The sequence below is a fragment of the Talpa occidentalis genome, unplaced genomic scaffold, assembly GCF_014898055.3.
Source record: "Talpa occidentalis isolate TD23 unplaced genomic scaffold, MPIMG_talOcc4v2.1 talOcc4.11, whole genome shotgun sequence".
NCBI classification, from domain to species: domain Eukaryota; kingdom Metazoa; phylum Chordata; class Mammalia; order Eulipotyphla; family Talpidae; genus Talpa; species Talpa occidentalis.
Genome location: NW_023601104.1, coordinates 94849475 through 94866680, shown reverse-complemented (window position 1 = coordinate 94866680; position 17206 = coordinate 94849475). Strand labels below are relative to the sequence as shown.

General features: G+C 51.6%; 1 protein-coding gene across 4 annotated transcripts in view; it reads right to left on the bottom strand.

The window, feature by feature from the left end:
• SETD3 (SET domain containing 3, actin histidine methyltransferase) overlaps positions 1-17206 on the bottom strand; it is a 60363-nt gene that overhangs the window by 25663 nt on the left and 17494 nt on the right. For all 4 annotated transcript variants that reach the window (XM_037503925.2, XM_037503921.2, XM_037503923.2 and 1 more), the window contains one exon: positions 16831-17087. In XM_037503925.2, coding sequence (XP_037359822.1) covers positions 16831-17087 — 257 coding nt within the window. The remainder of the gene's footprint in view (positions 1-16830; positions 17088-17206) is intronic.

Genomic DNA, 17206 nt, shown 5'->3' with positions numbered 1-17206 from the left:
CTCTCGCTCCCAGGGCCTTTCGCAATATCATGAGCGTGGGCAACGCACCTTCGGGGAGCACAGGGCCACAGGCAACGGCCAGAGAGGCCAGGGGCGGGAAGGCGAAAGGAGCCTGATTCAACCCCACTTCCCCTCCAGACGGGCTCTGGCTCCCAAGAGGGTAATGATGCTGCAGGGGGAGTCCCGGTGGGCAAAGGGCGACAAGACGCCCAGGGTACAGACGGGGCGCACGAGGCCGCAGACACAGTAGGAGGGGGAGCTGGCGATGACTCGTAGAGGGAGCACGTGAGTCAGGGCACCACAGAGATGGGCAGAGTAGGGTAAATAGTTGTCAGGCTTTTCTGCCCTCCCGCCATTAAGATTAATGCTGGATCCCTGCGGTCCTGAATGCATGCCTGATGGCGGGCACCTGGAGTGGGGTGTGGGCATGCACAGACGGGTTCACCTGGGCTGAGACAGGGCCTCTAAGGGTGGTGTCATGAAGACACCAGAGGAACAGAAGGAACGGAACCAGCAGAAGAGAGAGAGAGTTCACGAGAGAACGCCAGAGAGTCCAGGAAGAATAAAGATTCGCCGGGGGCTAGGAGGCCTGCCAGCCTCCTGCCCCGGTACCCCTGCCTGCCATGTACCTGGTAAACTAATAAAAGCCTGAAAAAGCCACTGAGGGCTCCAGGTCTCTCCTCCTTTACCCGTCTGCATAGGATCAAAGAGATCCTGCCCTGTGCCCTTCCTGCCGCTGCAGCAGGTTCAAAGTAGAAAGGGCCCTGGACAGTGCATTTGGCGAAGCAGAGCATCTGAGGTGAGGGCTGTGGGAGCAAAAAGTGCACACAGGGAAGTCGTGGGTAGGAATGTGGGAAGCTGGTGGGTGGCATGGGCACAGGAGGGCCCGCAGAGGATGGTTGGCGAGGGCATGGAGCATGGGGCAGGGGCTCGGAGAGTCTCAGCTGTGGCCCTGAGCAGACTCTGCCCACCTAGTCTGTTTGTGGCCAGGTGAGGAAAGACACCACCCACCCACCCAGTTTGCTGACACTTAGGTATCAGTAAGCCGGCAGCCTTCCGGGTGAAAGGATGTCAAGTCAGTGGACACTGCAAGTCGGTGGTGGAGGGAGCCTTCTTAAAGGAAAGCGCTGCAGAATGACAAACTGGGAATGGAGGAAACAGAAAGGGGGAAGGGCTATGACTCTGGGATCAGGGAAAACTTGGTGTGGCAGGAAACTGAGGCTGCCTCTGGCCACACACGGTGAGAGACAGGCAGGCGCCAGGACCCTGCCCTGTGTGTCAGGACACTTGGGAGCAGCCGGCCAGCCGAGCCTCGGAGGAGCCCACAGGTGGGGATAGACCCTGACAAGGAGCACCTAGCGGGGCCATGGCCTGCCCCACAGAAGCCATGAGACAGTAGAGGCGGCTTGTTTCTGAATAAACAGCTACAGTCTGGGTGCACTTCTCAGGAACCCCCACCAGCAGGCAGGGCAGGCTGCGGTGACCAGTGCTTCCGGAAGCTCAGTGGCTTAAAACAACAGTCTTCTCTCCTGTGGTCACCTGGGGTTGCCGAGCCCCTCCCGGGCAGCCGCTTTTCCCCATGACAAGGACACTCAGCAAGAGTCCACAACTCCACCTTTTAGCAAAAAAGAAATGAGCCTTTTTGCAAGAAAAAGAAAAGGGAAGAAGATGCCTGGAGGGCGCTGCAGGTGATGCCCCGAGAAGCAGCAGGTAAAGAGTGGGTCTGACCAGGGGAGAAAAGTGAAGAAACAGGGCAGATGCGGGAAGGGGACTTTTGAGACGGACGGAAGGAGGCAAAATGGACCTCGATTCTCTTAAAAGCAGAGGTGGGGGGTTGGGTGGAATGAGGGCATTCGCTAACTGTTTCATCATCTGTGGGCTAAAGCTACTTCCTGTCCCTCTGGCCCCACTTTGTTCAGCATTCACTCAGTCACCTGAGAACTAATATTCGATTCAACCCCAAATTCCAGGCTTCAGAGACACGCATGTTCCCACAAATGTAGGCTTCATGCTCAAAGGCACTGGCCAGTTAAATGTGATGGACAGTCGCGTGCAGCTGGCCATCTCAGGGAGCACCAACCTGATACAGAAGCCCGCCTGAGTCACTTCAGTTCCAAAGTTACTTGTGACAACCAGGCCACTGAAGGCCTCCATAAGGCCTCCCTTATATGAGTATAGAGATATTTTGGGCACTTGAATTCTACACACCTGTTTCTATCCTTTGAAACAGATGAAAACTGTAGTGTGGAAAGGAAATGGCAAGATATTCTGGGCAGGATGCGACAGCCGGTGCGATGCTGCCCTGAAGTCCTACGGTCCAGGCCGCTGTTCTGGGCCTGTGGCTTTCTGGTCCGGACCTCAGCCAAGGGAGGAAGCCCAGGCCTCTGTGCTGAACAGGTGCCAGGGACCTGTGCTCTCTGGGGTAGAATCCGGGAACTGGGCTGGCCACCAAGGAGGAGAGAGAAGACCTCTGCTCTCTTGCCCAACACCTCCCGCCCCTGCACAGAGGCACCTACAGAGAGGGCGGCCGAAGATAGGCGGGGAGAGACCACGCCCCAGGGCTTCTGGCTCCAGGTCTACCCCTTGCAGTTCTGGGCAACTGAAACCTGCCGAACAGAGTATGAGAAACACATTCTCCGCCAAGTACGGCTGTGTTTTCTATCACACGTGTGCCTTAGCATTAAAAAAACAATGTCACTTAAAAGTAAAGGTTTCTGATGCCGAAGACTCCATCCAGCCATGCTACCTCGTCTCAGGATCACTAACTCTGCCCACGTTATACCTCCCCTCTCCTGCTCCCTCTCTCCCTCTCCCTCTCCACACACAGTTCTGGACCTGACCTGCAAATAGTAAAAAGGTACTCACCAGCCATTTATGACACACCAAACATCAGGCCAGGGCCCATGGAAACACGCAAGAAAATTGTCAGCCCTCCAGGGCTCCAAATGACCCCGCTAAAGAAACCCGTGGAAACAAGCAGGTGCCTGGTTCATGAGATTAAACCTGGAATCCGCTGAGGAGAAAGAGGCCTGTGCACATGGCACATCTGGCTCCCATGTCCAACCCCACTGCTCCCCCCCCCCAACTTTACATGCACAGTGAGCATTTCCAGAACTAATCACACCTGTTTCCAGGATACAGGTCTGCATGCGCGCAAAGGGTCCGCTGGGTCCGACTGTCACTATTAACCAAGTCAACTCTATGAAACAACTTACTGAGCACCTACTATGTGCTAGGTGCTTGCATATAGTTTAAGATTTAAGCCTCATTGTAACCCTGTGAGAGAGGTGCTGGCATCACCTCCAGTTCACACATAAAGACACAAGCCTGGGCCTCCCGGTGGCGCAGCGGTTGAGCGCTGGGTTGCGAAGCTGCCCGCAGCCTCTGCAGCACCGGTTCGATCCCCGGCTGTGGACGAGGGTCCCACATGGCGCGCAGACCTCTCCTGCCGCCCGCTGCTCCCCTCAGCAGTGTACTTCGGTCCTTCTGCCTGCTCTGCTCCCCGCTCTGGCTCTGGTGAATCCTCTCACCCTCCCGCGCTTCTGACTGTACCCAGTGCTTGCATAAATAAATAAATAAATGATAAAGACACAAGCCTGGGAAAAGACGTGCCCAATCATGGGCTGATGAGTGGGGGCCTTGGGAATCCTCTACCCCTCATTTTAAGTGCTGTCTCTATAGGACACATTAGCACAGTAAGACACTCTTAAAGTCGCTGGGCCTACCTATATTTAGGATTTCTTTAGCTCACTGTTTTCTGTCCTTTGAAACACCGTTACCATCCCAGCACCGATGGCAGTCGTTAGTTACAGGCGACTCCCCTCCCAGATGGGGAAACCGAGGTTCAGTGACCAGCCACCCCTGAGGGCAGAGGGAGAGCTGTGACTGGCACAGCTGTGTTCCATCTCCAAACTGGCACTCTCTATGGTGCAAAACACAAATTCAGAAAAGGGGGCTATCGGCGCCCCAAGAGCACATGTATTTTTAAGGACATAAAGATCTGAGCATTCAGCCTGGATGGACCCATCCCCTGCTGGGTCAGTCCCTTGCTGACGCGCCCAGGCCGGGTCGCCCCTCCACTCTGAGGCCAGTTCTCCCCCGAGACCATGGTAAGCCCACGTGACCGTGAACGCAGGGGGCAGTTATCTCAGCTCCTCCTCCTGCCGCACATACGCCCCTTCTGGAGGCATCACCTAACTCCTCTAAACCTCACAGCGAATTTCCCAGGATGGCACACCGATGCGGTCAGGGTTACGGGCCACCTGACAGAGGGGGTATGGCTGAGGCATGATGGGGAAAACCAATTTCCTTCCACCTGGTAGATGTCCTGTTAACCACGATGCTGACATGCCAATGATCTGACAAAGAGCAGCGTGTGTGAGCACCTATTTTATGAACTGAACTTGTGTGGGAGCTTTCAGTGTGGTTGTAACCTGAGGGCAAAAAGGCAACAATAATAACAAAAACTCTAAACCAAGTTCTTATCAGAGATTGGGGGAGAGGGGTCTTCAGTTTCTGCAAATGCCAGGTCATTACAGCCACACCTGGGCAGCTGCTTTTAACCACCAAACACTGACGCTTTGGCTCTGGATGTTAACACGTTCTGTATAAAGCTGCTGGTAACCAATGTACTGAGTTGTGTTTTAAATAAAAGGCACTGGTGTGGAGTCAAGACTTCTCTCACATTCTCCTCATCACATACACAAGGGCTGAGGAGAGTTGGATTGCACACTTAGATGTGAAAGCAATAAAGCTTCCAGAAGCAAAAACACAAGCTCATCTTCAGGCTCCTGGGCGAGGCCAGGGTTTCCCACGTAAGCACCACTGACTGGAACTTGCCACCAGGTAATTCTCTGTGACAGCCAAAAAGACCTGTACCCCGAGGGACAAGCGGCTGGAGAACCCCTGGAGTAGGCAGAGTTCTGCAGGACACAAGCCCCATCTTTAAAAACGAAAACCGATAAATTAGACTTCATTAAAGATAAAAACTTCCATTCATCAACTGCTATTAAGAAAGTGAGTAGACAAACCACAGACTGGGAGGTGGTGATCTCAAAACATGTCTTAGAACGGACACATTTCTGGAAGAAAATGCCAAATTAAAAGCGGGCAGTGGAAGAGGGATGGGCCAGGAGTTAATGCTCATTAACATTTCCAGAGTTTCAGTTTGGGGTGATGAAAACGTTTTGGAAATGATGGTGATGGTTACAACACTGAGAATGTAATTAATGCCACTAAATCATACACTTTCAAAAGGTCAAAATGTTATTTTATGTTATATATACTTTACACAATTAAAAACTTAGTAACATAACATAGCTTCCCAATGCACACTCCACTTTGAAGACTCATTATTTTCAAGCTGTAAAATATATCATTAGTAATTTTATGCTGATTGTTAAGTGTAAAGGATAATCTTTTGAAAATACTGAATTAAATAAAAAACGTTTAGTTTTGTTTTAAAAGAATAAAGGACGTGGGCCTCCCCTGGTGGTGCAGAGCGCCACACTGTGAAGCTGCCCGCAGCCTCTGCAGCGCTGGTTCGATCCCGGCCGGCCGGCGAGGGTCCCACATGGCGCGGCAGACCTCTCCTGTCTCGCCCGCTGCTCCCCTCAGCAGTGTATTTCGTCAGTCTGCCTATTCTGTTCCCCACTCTGTCTCTGGTGAATCCTCTCACCCTCCTGCGCATCTGACCTTTACCCCAATTCTTGTATAAGTAAATAAATAAATCTTAAAAAAAAAAAAAGAATAAAGGACCTGACTGGGCATGCACTGAGGAGGACACCCAAACCGCGGATGAGCGGCCGAGACACACCGTGCCCTGGGAGGCAGAGCCAGAAGGCGGTGCCCGCCCACCCCAAGGGCACCCCACAGACCAAGAGTTGGTAAGGGAGGCGAGGAGCCAGAATGTTCTCACATTGCTGCTGGGGTGCAGACAGGTTCAACCACTTTGGAAAGTGGCTTAGCCATGACTGTGGATGCGAAACAGACAGCTCCCACTGCCCTGTCACTCCCAGAGAGACACCCCGCAGGGAGGAATGCTTGTGCACAAGGTCACTCCCAGCCACTCCATTTCTAACAGCTCCAAACCAGAAACACCAAAATGTCCATCCTTAGAAGAATAGATGGACAGATGCAGAAAGTGGAAAACTATATAGCAATAAAGAGTAAGCCACAGCCACGGCCAGCACCATGGAGGAACCTCGCAGACCTGTCACTTGCGAGGGCCAGCAGGTGCCAGGGAACGGAGCAGCACCACCCGCTTCCTGGGCGGGGGGTGGGGGGTCACCTCTTGGGAAGGGAGGTGCCAGCTGGGAAGGAGACTGGCAGCTTGCTAGGGTGCCAGACATGTCCCCTGTCTTGACCATGGTGGTGGCTCCTTAGTATAAAAGCTAATCTGCATGTAATGTATGTGTGCTCTACATGTCTGTCAGTTAAATCTCCGTTAACAAAAAGTCAACAGAAAATGGACTTTCCCAAACCACTCATCTTTACTAACGGGATCACTAAATGACCCCTATCTTTTTTTTTCCCATTTTCTATTAAGCTTAGCCATTTTAAAGAACTACTGAAGTAGTCAAAAGCTTACTCATTATTATTACAATATAATTCATCAAAAGAGACATTATTTTTAACTTTCTATTACTTGCCACAAACAATGTCTGGAAAGACTATAGGTCAATCATGAAAAGCCAAGAGCATATACTGTTTAATGTCTGGAAGTTACTCCTGATCATCACGGCCTCAAGGCAGCTGTCATCTTTATGTGGTGAATTCCTAAATCATATGAATCTTGGCAATTTTTGCCTAGAATTTTGGTCACTGCCCCTGCCCCGATAGTGCTTCAAGCTGTCATTTGAATGTTCCTGTTGTCCAGCAGCGTCTCCCTGTCATCACCTCCCCAGCCGGCTTGAGAACCAGGCACTGAGGAGACACGGCTGAAGCTTGTGCCCTGGCACAGCTACCCATGCCGGTGGTGTCTGGGGCTCCACCATCCATTCTGCTCACACCTCAGCCCCACACCCCTCCTCTTCAGTGCCTGAGGCCCCTGCTTTTTATGAAATGCACATTTGCAAAACACTGTATTTAAGTGTCTTTCCTGCCTTTGCTTACCCGGGCTCACACTCTTATGGGGAACACAGGGGTAGCCTCCTCTGTGAGTGTGGACACCAGGGCTTGGAGACCTGAGGGGCCAGGCCACGGCAACAGACGAGTCACTCCAGGGCCCGGTATCTGCTGTGTCTTCCCAGAGGCCATGTCCCTCCTTCCTTCCTCCCAGTGTCCACCTGCTCTCTGAGTCCAGTGGGGCTTAGTCTACCTAGAAAGTCTCCTCCTCAGCTTTTTACCAACCAGAAACCTGAGGGCCTGCTTAGGGCCTCACCTCCATGCCTACGACAATGGGAGGGAGGGCGGCCACTAGGGCCTCACAGCAGCTGTCCACCCCATAAGCGGCCCCAAGTCAAGCTCAGTCTCCATCACGGTGCCAGGAATGACTGGCTGAGCTGAAACAGCCTTGTGTCAAAAGGGGAGGAAAAGTCAGCAAGGTGGGCCCGGAGACTGTTTCTTTATGCAAACTTGATGTGGCCCTGAGCCCAGGGCGGGGGAGGCTCCTAGTCCTCGTATCCTCATCCCACACCTCACTAACTCCAGGATACTGGGTGAACGTGAACTGAAATGCTCCCTTGTCACCACATGGCCCGCACTCAGGTGACAAGGCCTCAGCATCTGGATGCAGCAGCTGCATCGAGGCTCAGTCCTCCGTAAGCCAGACACCCAGCCCTTCGGGACCCAGCCAGCACTGTGCCCGACTCACTGGGGAGGAATGAAAAGACCACACAGGAGCAGGGCATCAGCTGACAGGAGCACGGCTGACGTAAATGCTGTCAAAAACTGGCTTATTAACTTTAGTGACTTCACAGCATTTAAGGAAAAACATGAGACTGACACAAAGATTTTAAAACTCATTAGAGTCAGTCTTGGAATCAGTGATCTATGCAAATGGAAGCCGCGCCTGACAGCTCCTGTGCAGGAGGGTCGCGATGGGGTGTGAGGAGGTTCGGGCTGGGTGAGCACTTCCATTAAAGCCGCCTCTTTCATGGGTTGATCATCTCACAATAAAAAATCTGCTCCAGGCATGACTTTTGCATACAAAAGATTTCTGCTTGAAATACATATCCCAAAGTCCAGAATAAACCGGTCTGGCCTGGAAACTCAGACACAGGATCACTTCTGGTGTGTCTGTTTAAACAAGTTAGAGTAAGTGAAACATTCAGGCTCAAAAGTGCCCTTTCTAGGCCATAAAGGTTAGAAATAGAGAAAGGCAGGAACAGTCAGTTCAGGAGCACTGGGGAGGGGACAGATTACAAGCAATTTATTCCAGGATCATCCTTAACTAATTCCCACACTCTTCACACCACACTTGCAATCCTGCCCAGAAACACCTCGGTCTGGGGCCTCCTAGCCCAGGCGCCCATCTCCAAGGTGCAACAAACCCAGCACATGCAGCAAATGCACCCCCACAGCTTGCGGAGGGCTGTACTGTGGGGCTCAGGACACAGTATCAGCCTCGTCCTCCCTCTCCTCCTCTCCAGACAGCCTCACCCCAGCTCCTGTGAGCAGGTCTTTCTGCTTCCTCCTCTTGCCTTTGGCCTACACAGCAGAAGCTTCCTTGACAGTATTACTGAGGGACACACAGCTCCAGCTTCTGGTTAATTACATTACTAGAAAGCTTTCCATTTCAAAGACATTTTTTTTAAAGTTTTCATGGGAAGGAAAAACTCTTCTTGTCAGCAGGTGATGGATGTTAACCAGACCTGCTGTGGCCACTTCCCAGCGCACAAACAGGGGGCCATGTGCCTGGCACTGAAGTAATGTTATGTGTTGATTATACCTCAATTTAAAGAAATAAAAAATATGAAATCCCCAAATACATTAAAAAAAAAATAATGATCAATAAAAACATGCTGCTATCCATTTCCATGTCTGCCACCCTCACCATCTAGAAGTGAGGTGGGGTAGGGTGGAAACAGGCACGGGGAGCTGGAGCCGCTTAGAGCAGCTCATGAGCAGAGCTCTAAGGCCACAGCCTCCCCTCCCCACCGGCCGGGCCACAGAAGCAGGAGGCAGCCAGGGAGGTTCATGTCAGACCCGTGGGGGCTGGTCCCGTGGCACATGACACAGATGACCCTTGGTTCCAGGGCCCTGGCCTCTGCTGCGCCTGGGCTGTTGTTTCACATGCCCCGTATGTGCCCTGCTCGCCCCCAACTGCAGGTCTCTGTGGACAGCACAGCCTCAGCCACGCAATCCTACTTTCAAGCCCGAACGCGAGTACCAACGAGCGTCCTGGCATCATGGAGCCCGGCCGTCTGGTTCCTCATTCAGAGCTCGGCCGCCCTTCCTGCCGGCTGTGTCTCTCCTCTCTCTCTATAAATCCCCAGAAGGCCAGGACCCCGCTGCTTGGCTTCCTCTGTTGAGCCCCTGCCACGCTGGCGGAGGGGACGCAGGGGTCTATAGAACCCTATCGTTACAAGAAGATGTTTAAATCGGTCGTTATTTGGCTTAAAGAAAATGAGTACTATTTTTTTCCTGATGAGGCTGAATGTAAACAAAATAAGCCCAGCCTCCATGCTATGTTTTTGACTCACCTTTCATAACTTCCTATTAAGCCACAAGGATAAAGTTGATTGGTGAAGGGACAATTACCCGAAGTGGCTTGTGACGGAGCGCGAAGTCTAAAGAACACGGGTGGGCGGTGCTCCATAGAGGGAATTCAGGTTCAAACTGCTGACAAGCAGAAGGGGCTCAAGGCACAATGGGGTGGAGACACCCAGGAATTTCCAGGGGAGAAGCAGGCAGAGCATCCAGAGGAACACACGGTCTCAGAGGTCTCCACAGCAGCACACAGGGCTGGGTGGGCCCTGGAGGTTCAGAGCAGCTGGGGTGCTTGGGCCAGGGAGGACTCCTGCTGGAGCACCACTTGGAGAGCGGGTATCCCCAAAAAGCAGCTCCAACTAGAGGGAAAGTCAGGGAGCCTTGAATCAGAGCAAGCACCCCGTGAAGAGGAAATGAAAGCAGGAGGGACAATGTTGTAAAAGAAATCTCACATCTCCCCGAGAATATAGAAGGTTCCCTTTTAAAATTATTTAACAGAGAAAATACAATAGCTCAGGAGAACATACAGCAGTTCTCTGGAGAGCTGCTAGACCAAACCCGCTGGCAGCAGAGGCTGGACCCACTTGTCCTTGCTGTGCACTTCATGTGCGGGTGACAGAGGAAAGAAGGACGGGACAGACTCCAAGGCCTGCAGCAGAGGGACAGTGGGTTCCATGGTGCTCAGGACAGTCCTTGATCGAGCTGGCTCCTCTGATGCCACGGTGGGTTGAGGATTTGTCCCGGGGGGACAATCTGGAATTCGCTGCCTGTTGTGAGGAGGCCCTGGGGACACAGCTTAGGGAACGTGTCCTGGCCACTCACCCCACAGAGGTCCTGACCCTCATGGAAGACTGGAAAACAACCAGACCTCCACTCAACAGAACACTGCAGCCTCTTGTGTGCCAGCGTGGCTGGCAGCGGCGCCACAGTGGTGCCTGGGAGAGAAAGGCCCCTGCCCATCAAGTTCAGGCTCCAGAGGAGATGGGTGACAAAAATATGCACAAATAAAAAACAACTGCAGACAGTGGTCAGGGCTGGGAAGGAAACAACCTGTTAATTGCTACGGTTAATTCTGGATATCAACTTGAATGGGTCACAGTACCCAGATATTTGATCCAACACCATTCTGGAGATTCCTGTGAGGTTATTTATAGATGACATACCATTTAAAGTGCTGGACCATAAGGGAGATTGACCCCCTGACCTCGGTGGGCCTCATCCAATCAGTTGAAGGCCTGACAAGCACAAAAGTCCGAGTTCTCCGGAGAAGGAGGGAATTCTGCAGCTGGACTTGAACAGTTTCCTAGGCCTTTAGCCTGCTGGTCCCTCCAGTTAATTCTGGGCTTGCCAGCCATTCTTTAAATCCCTACACACATACTCCCTATTAGTCCTGTTCCTCTGAAGGGCCCTGACTAATCTCTGAACATAGAAGTGCTTTGTGGGGAAGAGAGGCCTGCCCAGGAAGTGACATTTGTGCAGAAACCAGAAGCTGAGGAGTCACGTGTTCACAGAACTGGGGGAAACTGGTGAAGGGCACCTGGACACGGGGATGACGGAGGGGAGCAGCCCTGCCCCGCGAGGCCATCCTTGCTGCTGGCACCCAAGCTCCTGTCTACAATGAAGGAACTCAGGCTTGGCTTGGCCTAGCCAGCCTGACCTTGCAGGCAGCATGCTCAGATCTGCCTCTCTGCTACAGCACACGGCCTCCTGGGAAACATGGGCGGAAAAGGTAACCCGCACACTGGGTAGAGGATGGACGCGGGCAGAGGTGGAAGAACCTGCAAGACCACTTTTAACATGATCATATTGCCTGGGCTAGTTTCTGATAATCCACCCTGCAGAAACCTACCACGGAAATGCATCTCCACAATGGCAAAGGTGCAGGCCACCTGCACAGGCGTGAGCCCACCGGGGCCAGAATGCAGCACCAAATACTGGGCACAGGCAGCAGCGGCCTCAGTCTATAGCAGGGCCAACTGCCGCAAGCGCGGACCAGACGCCCAGAAGGCCGCAACAGCCATGCTCCCGGCCTGAAGGCTTGGGGACCCGTCGCCGCGGTGGGAGCCCCTTCTGACCCACGCGCCGTCACAGCCAGTCCCCCACACTCACCTTTGATGGGCAAGTGCACCCCATGACCCACCTGTCGTGGCGCCTGCAGGTACAGATGCGCTTCCACACCCAGCACGAAGCCACCCAGCCCCAGCTGGACGGGAACTGATCTGTTAATAATCTAATCGTGAAAGTCAGGGTGCTCCCTCGTGGCCCCACCATGCTCTTCATGCTTTCATGGGCAAATGATTTCTTCCAAGGAGGAGATGAAGGATGCTGAGAATGTAGGGTTGTAGCACAATGACCCCAGCTGCACCCCCCCACCTCCCCATGCAGCTCTGCAGCCGACCATATGAGCTCGGGTAACTCAGCGTCAGGTGCTTATCCTCAGCTTCAGAGAATGAGAGCAGGTTCCCTCTTTACCACACATTCAAAACAAAACAGAAGATAAAACCCCAACATCCTGTCCCAGCAGAGACGGAATTTATTCACCATATATAGACCTCAGAGGGGCTAAAAAAAAAAAAAACCAGGTTTCAAGGTGTCTTTTTGTTTTGAATTTGTGGGGAATTTCACAAAAAATTCTATTGATCAGACTGGTGGGAAAGACCCAGGATTGGAGCAAGGAGAAGGTGCGGGGGGAGGGCCTGGGGTGCAAAACCGCTTGGCGGGCTCTGGCACCCCAGCCTGTCACCTGCGAATGGTGACGGCCGCCTCGGAGTCACCGAGGATTGGAGGGCCAGGCCCAGCCCTCTGCACACCAGGCGTGGGCAGCCACCACGCTGCAGTACACAGTCTCACCAGCAGAGTGTCTTAAGTGGGGGGTGTGCTCTCAAAAGGCCTGGAGCTTAATTACATACTAGTATCGGGACTGCCTGAGGACACAATGTATACTGAACATCATCAAGAGGAATGCAGTGTAGGTACAAAGTAAAATTAAAGAGCCCTTGAGCCACACTGTGAAGCAAGGGAAAGCAAGCAAGTAACCTGCACAGGTAAGCGGGCAGGAAAGGTGCTGGAGGGAAGAGCACGGTCCAGGGGGGCTGGCAATGCCTGGGACACGTGGGTCTTCACAGTTTTACCTCACAGCTCAGGAGACAAGAGCCCAATTCCAGCCTGCGTCTGCACAGCTGGGGAGAGCTGGACTCGGCCTTCACCCCAGTGTGGGAGTTCTCTCTGCGCGGGCAGGGGTCCCCGCTCTCAGGGGCCGTGGCCACGGCTGGCCCCTCCCTGCCTTAAGCCACACTCAGAACACTGGCCTTGCCACAGTCTCCCACACCCAGCATTCTGGTGCCCCCTTCCTGGTGAAACCCCCTCCCGACCACGGAGCGTTCCCGTCCCGTGCAGTTCCAAGAGTCTCGCCTGGGCTCCCAAACCCATGCAGTCAGTCAAGAGTCATTTGCACTCCATGCCTCTTTTGTTTGTTTAATGTCTGTCCTGTTTTTACGTCCCTCACAAGTCAAAGGTCTCGAAACCTGGTCTTATATTTGAAGGTTATTAAATGACAGTTGCCAGTGGGTACTTTGGAAGAGTTTCAACATAGGGCCGCAGTCAAGAGGGCCTGGAATTGGCTCACGAGACCACCTGGCACCCGCAGCTCCCAGCAGCCAGGGGCCAGCCCTCAACTTCCAGTCACTAGGCAGGAAAGACGCGATGGGGACTATTTGAGGTGCTTTGTGCACCAAATGTCAGCACTATTGACGTTTTGGGCTGGGAGGCTGCCCTGTACATCATGCAAGTTTAGCAGCATGCCCTGCCTGCTCTCCAGTCTAAAGCTGTCTCCAAACATGGGCAGAGCCTCGTGTGAAGGAGGAGCCTACCTCACTGTGCGTGACACATTTCGTCATACTTTTAACAGTCAATAATCATGGCCTTTTTTGCCCCAATAGATTGACTTACTTGTGCAAAAAAGCCAATATTTGATTATCTTTTAATTTCACATTTGGATATATACTGTAGCTTCCACATTTATTAAAGTTTTCAACAAAAAGGAAAATAAATTAAAGAGTAACGGGTAGGCCCATTAATGCTTTAAAAAGAACTTTGGGGCCTCCCCGGTGGCGCAGTGGTTGAGCGCTGGGTTGCGAAGCTGCCCGCAGCCTCTGCAGCGCCGGTTTGATCCCCGGCTGCTCCCCGGCCACCGGAGGAGGGTCCCACATGGCGCGCAGACCTCTCCTGCCGCCCGCTGCTCCCCTCAGCAGTGTACTTCGGTCCTTCTGCCTGCTCTGCTCCCCGCTCTGGCTCTGGTGAATTCTCTCACCCTCCCGCGCTTCTGACTGTACCCAGTGCTTGTATAAATAAATAAATAAATATTTAAAAAAAAATAAAAAAATAAAAAGAATTTTGTTTTGTTTTAGCATTTTTTAAATTTTATATATTTTTTACATCACTTTTCATTTCTGCACAATGTATGTATTTTCATCTTGGTTATAGTCCCCATATAATTCCTACCTCTCTTGTTTTGATCCTACTCCCTCCTCACCCCCGTAGTGTGTCTCTGGTTTTTTTTCCCAAGGATATCACATTTGTTATAATTTACACAAATTGATCTTATTAGTCATGTGTGAATTTTATTACGTTTTGAACAACTTCTGACTGAACGCTGACTTTCAGAATGTGTTCTGGCCCCTAATAAGCTCACAATAATACTATTTACTGGGCATACCCTGGTGGCGCAGCGGTTGAGCGCTGGGCTGCAAAGCTGCCCGCAGCCTTTGCAGCACCAGTTCGATCCCCAGCCACCGGCGAGGGTCCCACATGGCGCGGCAGACCTCTCCTGCCATACCCGTTGCTCCCCTCAACAGTGTGTTTCGTCAGTCTGCCTGTTCTGCTCCCTGCTCTGGCTCTGGTGAATTCTCTCACCCTCCCGCGCTTCTGACTGTACCCAGTGCCTGTATAAATAAATAAATAAATCTTTTAAAAATAATAATAATACTATTTACTACACAGATGTGGGGCAGTTTCGTCTCCTTGACATCATCATCTAAAAGGCTTTTCTTCAGGAGGTTATGAAGAGACCTGGCTCTTAAATAGACTGACATCACAAGTTCCATATAAAGGAAGAGAGTATTTTAATGACTCAGTCATTTAAAATCTTCACATTCCAGTGCAGTTCCAAAGAATAAAGTCCAATTAGTTCATACTGAGAAAAACAGACCAGAGGCTGTAACAGGCTACCCAAGAGCCCTCATGCCCAGCCAGTCATCGGGAGGCCTGCCGTCATTCCAGAATACTCCACCAGATAACAGAGAGGGCCTCCTCTCAAGACAGGTTACAGGCGTGGACAACCATGACGGGCCAGATTTAAGAAACACACAGTGAACAGAGTTAGTCTCCAGTTTGCCAACAACAGGAACTGGCAAAGACTGCTGACGTCGGCTCCAAGGTCACTCATTAAAAACCCAGAATTAAGAACCAGAAATAAAAGCACAGCCCTTTCAGGTCACAGAGTCAGAGGGAACGTCAGACCACGGGTGTGTAGATGCACACTGAATGAGAAATTCAAGTTTTGATTTGGCTCAATAGGTATTTTATGGAGTAAACTTGAATAAAAACTACATACCTAATGTGTGATCAGTCTTAATAATTTTTCTAAAGTTTAGAAAAACAAATTCGATTTTGACTTGAGGATAAGACTCATATTTTTTATGTATTTGAGTGTTTGCTTGGGGAGGATACCACTTGAGTATAAAGTTCTTTTGCAGTAAGAATGCTGTAAAGTTATGTGACTGATAGAAAAACAGCATTCCCTGTAGCGATGAAATGAGATGACATGTTCTGCTTTTCTCCACCCTCCTGCCCCCTGGGCCCCCTTGGCAGCTGCACCCGAGGCAGGAAGATGTGGCCTCAAAGACCATAAAGTCACTGGAGCTGATCCGCTCTGGGCTCCAGCTTATCATGAAACGTGGAAAGCACATGCTGGGGAGAAGCAGACTCTGAAAACAGCCAGACGGGGCAAGCGAAGCTGGTCAGGCTCGCCAACTGCTGCCCAGCCCTGAGGAAATCTGAGACGGTCACTCGCCATGGCAGCCCCGACAGGCGTCTGTCGGGGCAGCAGCGAGAGTCCTGCCCCGGGCACCGCGTGTGGAATATACTGGAGTCTGTGCTCTGCCTGCCTCTGGTCCTGGCAGTCTGCGAGTATTAGAGGCACCAAATAGATGGCAAGAAGGAAATCATGCAAAATTTTTTCTTAATAAAACTGGCCAGAGCTTGTTAAAAAAAAAAAAAAAAAAAAAACACAGCAGGGACAGACCACAGGAAGAACAGCCAAATGGAGCCTCATTCAGGTTGTCGAATTGCCCACAGGGAAGGGAAAGGGAGCAGCTCTTTTCCCACTTATCACGCACCAGGTCCAGCAGCTCAGGAGCTGACACTTGCACAACTGAGAGTGGACATCCAGGCGGCAAACACACCCCACACAAAGCTCTGGAGGGACCTCGAGACACCCATTCAGAACCACAGCCACTGTCCCTGGCGTAGACACTGAGGCTGAACTGGAAAGGTGTCTGGGGCGAATCTAATACCTCTGGCTTATAGGGGCTGTTCCATGATACTTGTAATTTCAACTCCCAGAGTGCCCAGTGCTCTGGGAAACATGAAGAGGTCGGTGCTGAAGTTTAACTGCCAAATTAACTGCCAACATTGTACTACAGATATAGCTATGCCAAGCCCACTGATGAGGTTGTCATACTCACACTATACACACACTTTTACTCCACACACACAGACTGTAAATAGTGTGTAAGGCACTAAGGGTCACACGTACAGACATCATAAATATGAAAAACCCACCAATGGACCTTCGTTTTCTTGGAAAATTTATACACAGAGCACCTTTTTGTATCAGGTACATTCTAGAGCTTTTACAGTCTCATTGTAATCTTGTTTTTGGCAAAATGCAGTGGTTTTCCTAATTTAGGAAGGCCGACGGCTTTACTCTGGCCACCATTGAGGGCAGATCCAGACAAACCCCACTTCAGTGACATTTCTGTAAAAGTGGAAACAAAGCCTTTCCACTGAGAGGAAGAGGTTCCAGGAGCTTCCCGAGAAGGCACAGAGTGGGGTGCAGGCGTGCAAGGCCCCCCCACCCCCACTCCACTGCGGACACAGTTCCGGAGTGCAGCCACTTACCTGGATGACCTTGTAGAAGTAGGCGTACTGGCGAGCCGTGTTCTTGTACTGGCTGAAGACATCGTGGATGGCTTGGGTCGACTGGAGATACCGGACTTCGTCTTCCTCGAAGTAGAGTGGGGTGTCGTACTCACTGGGGAGGGTCTGGATGTAGGGCTGCCAGAAGGAGTTGGGGTCGGCCCGCTCACACAGCAGGTGGAAGGCCAGGGTGATGTTGCCCATGGCTTGAAGAATTCGGTCTTGAGAATACAAGGGCCCTGGATCAACCAGAATGAACAGCGTTAAGTCACACAAACTTCTTTTAAAGGGATTTATTCAGCCTGTATGTTAAAGTTAAATAACCCAAATGTCTTGCCATAGCTAAAGCAACGTGCGC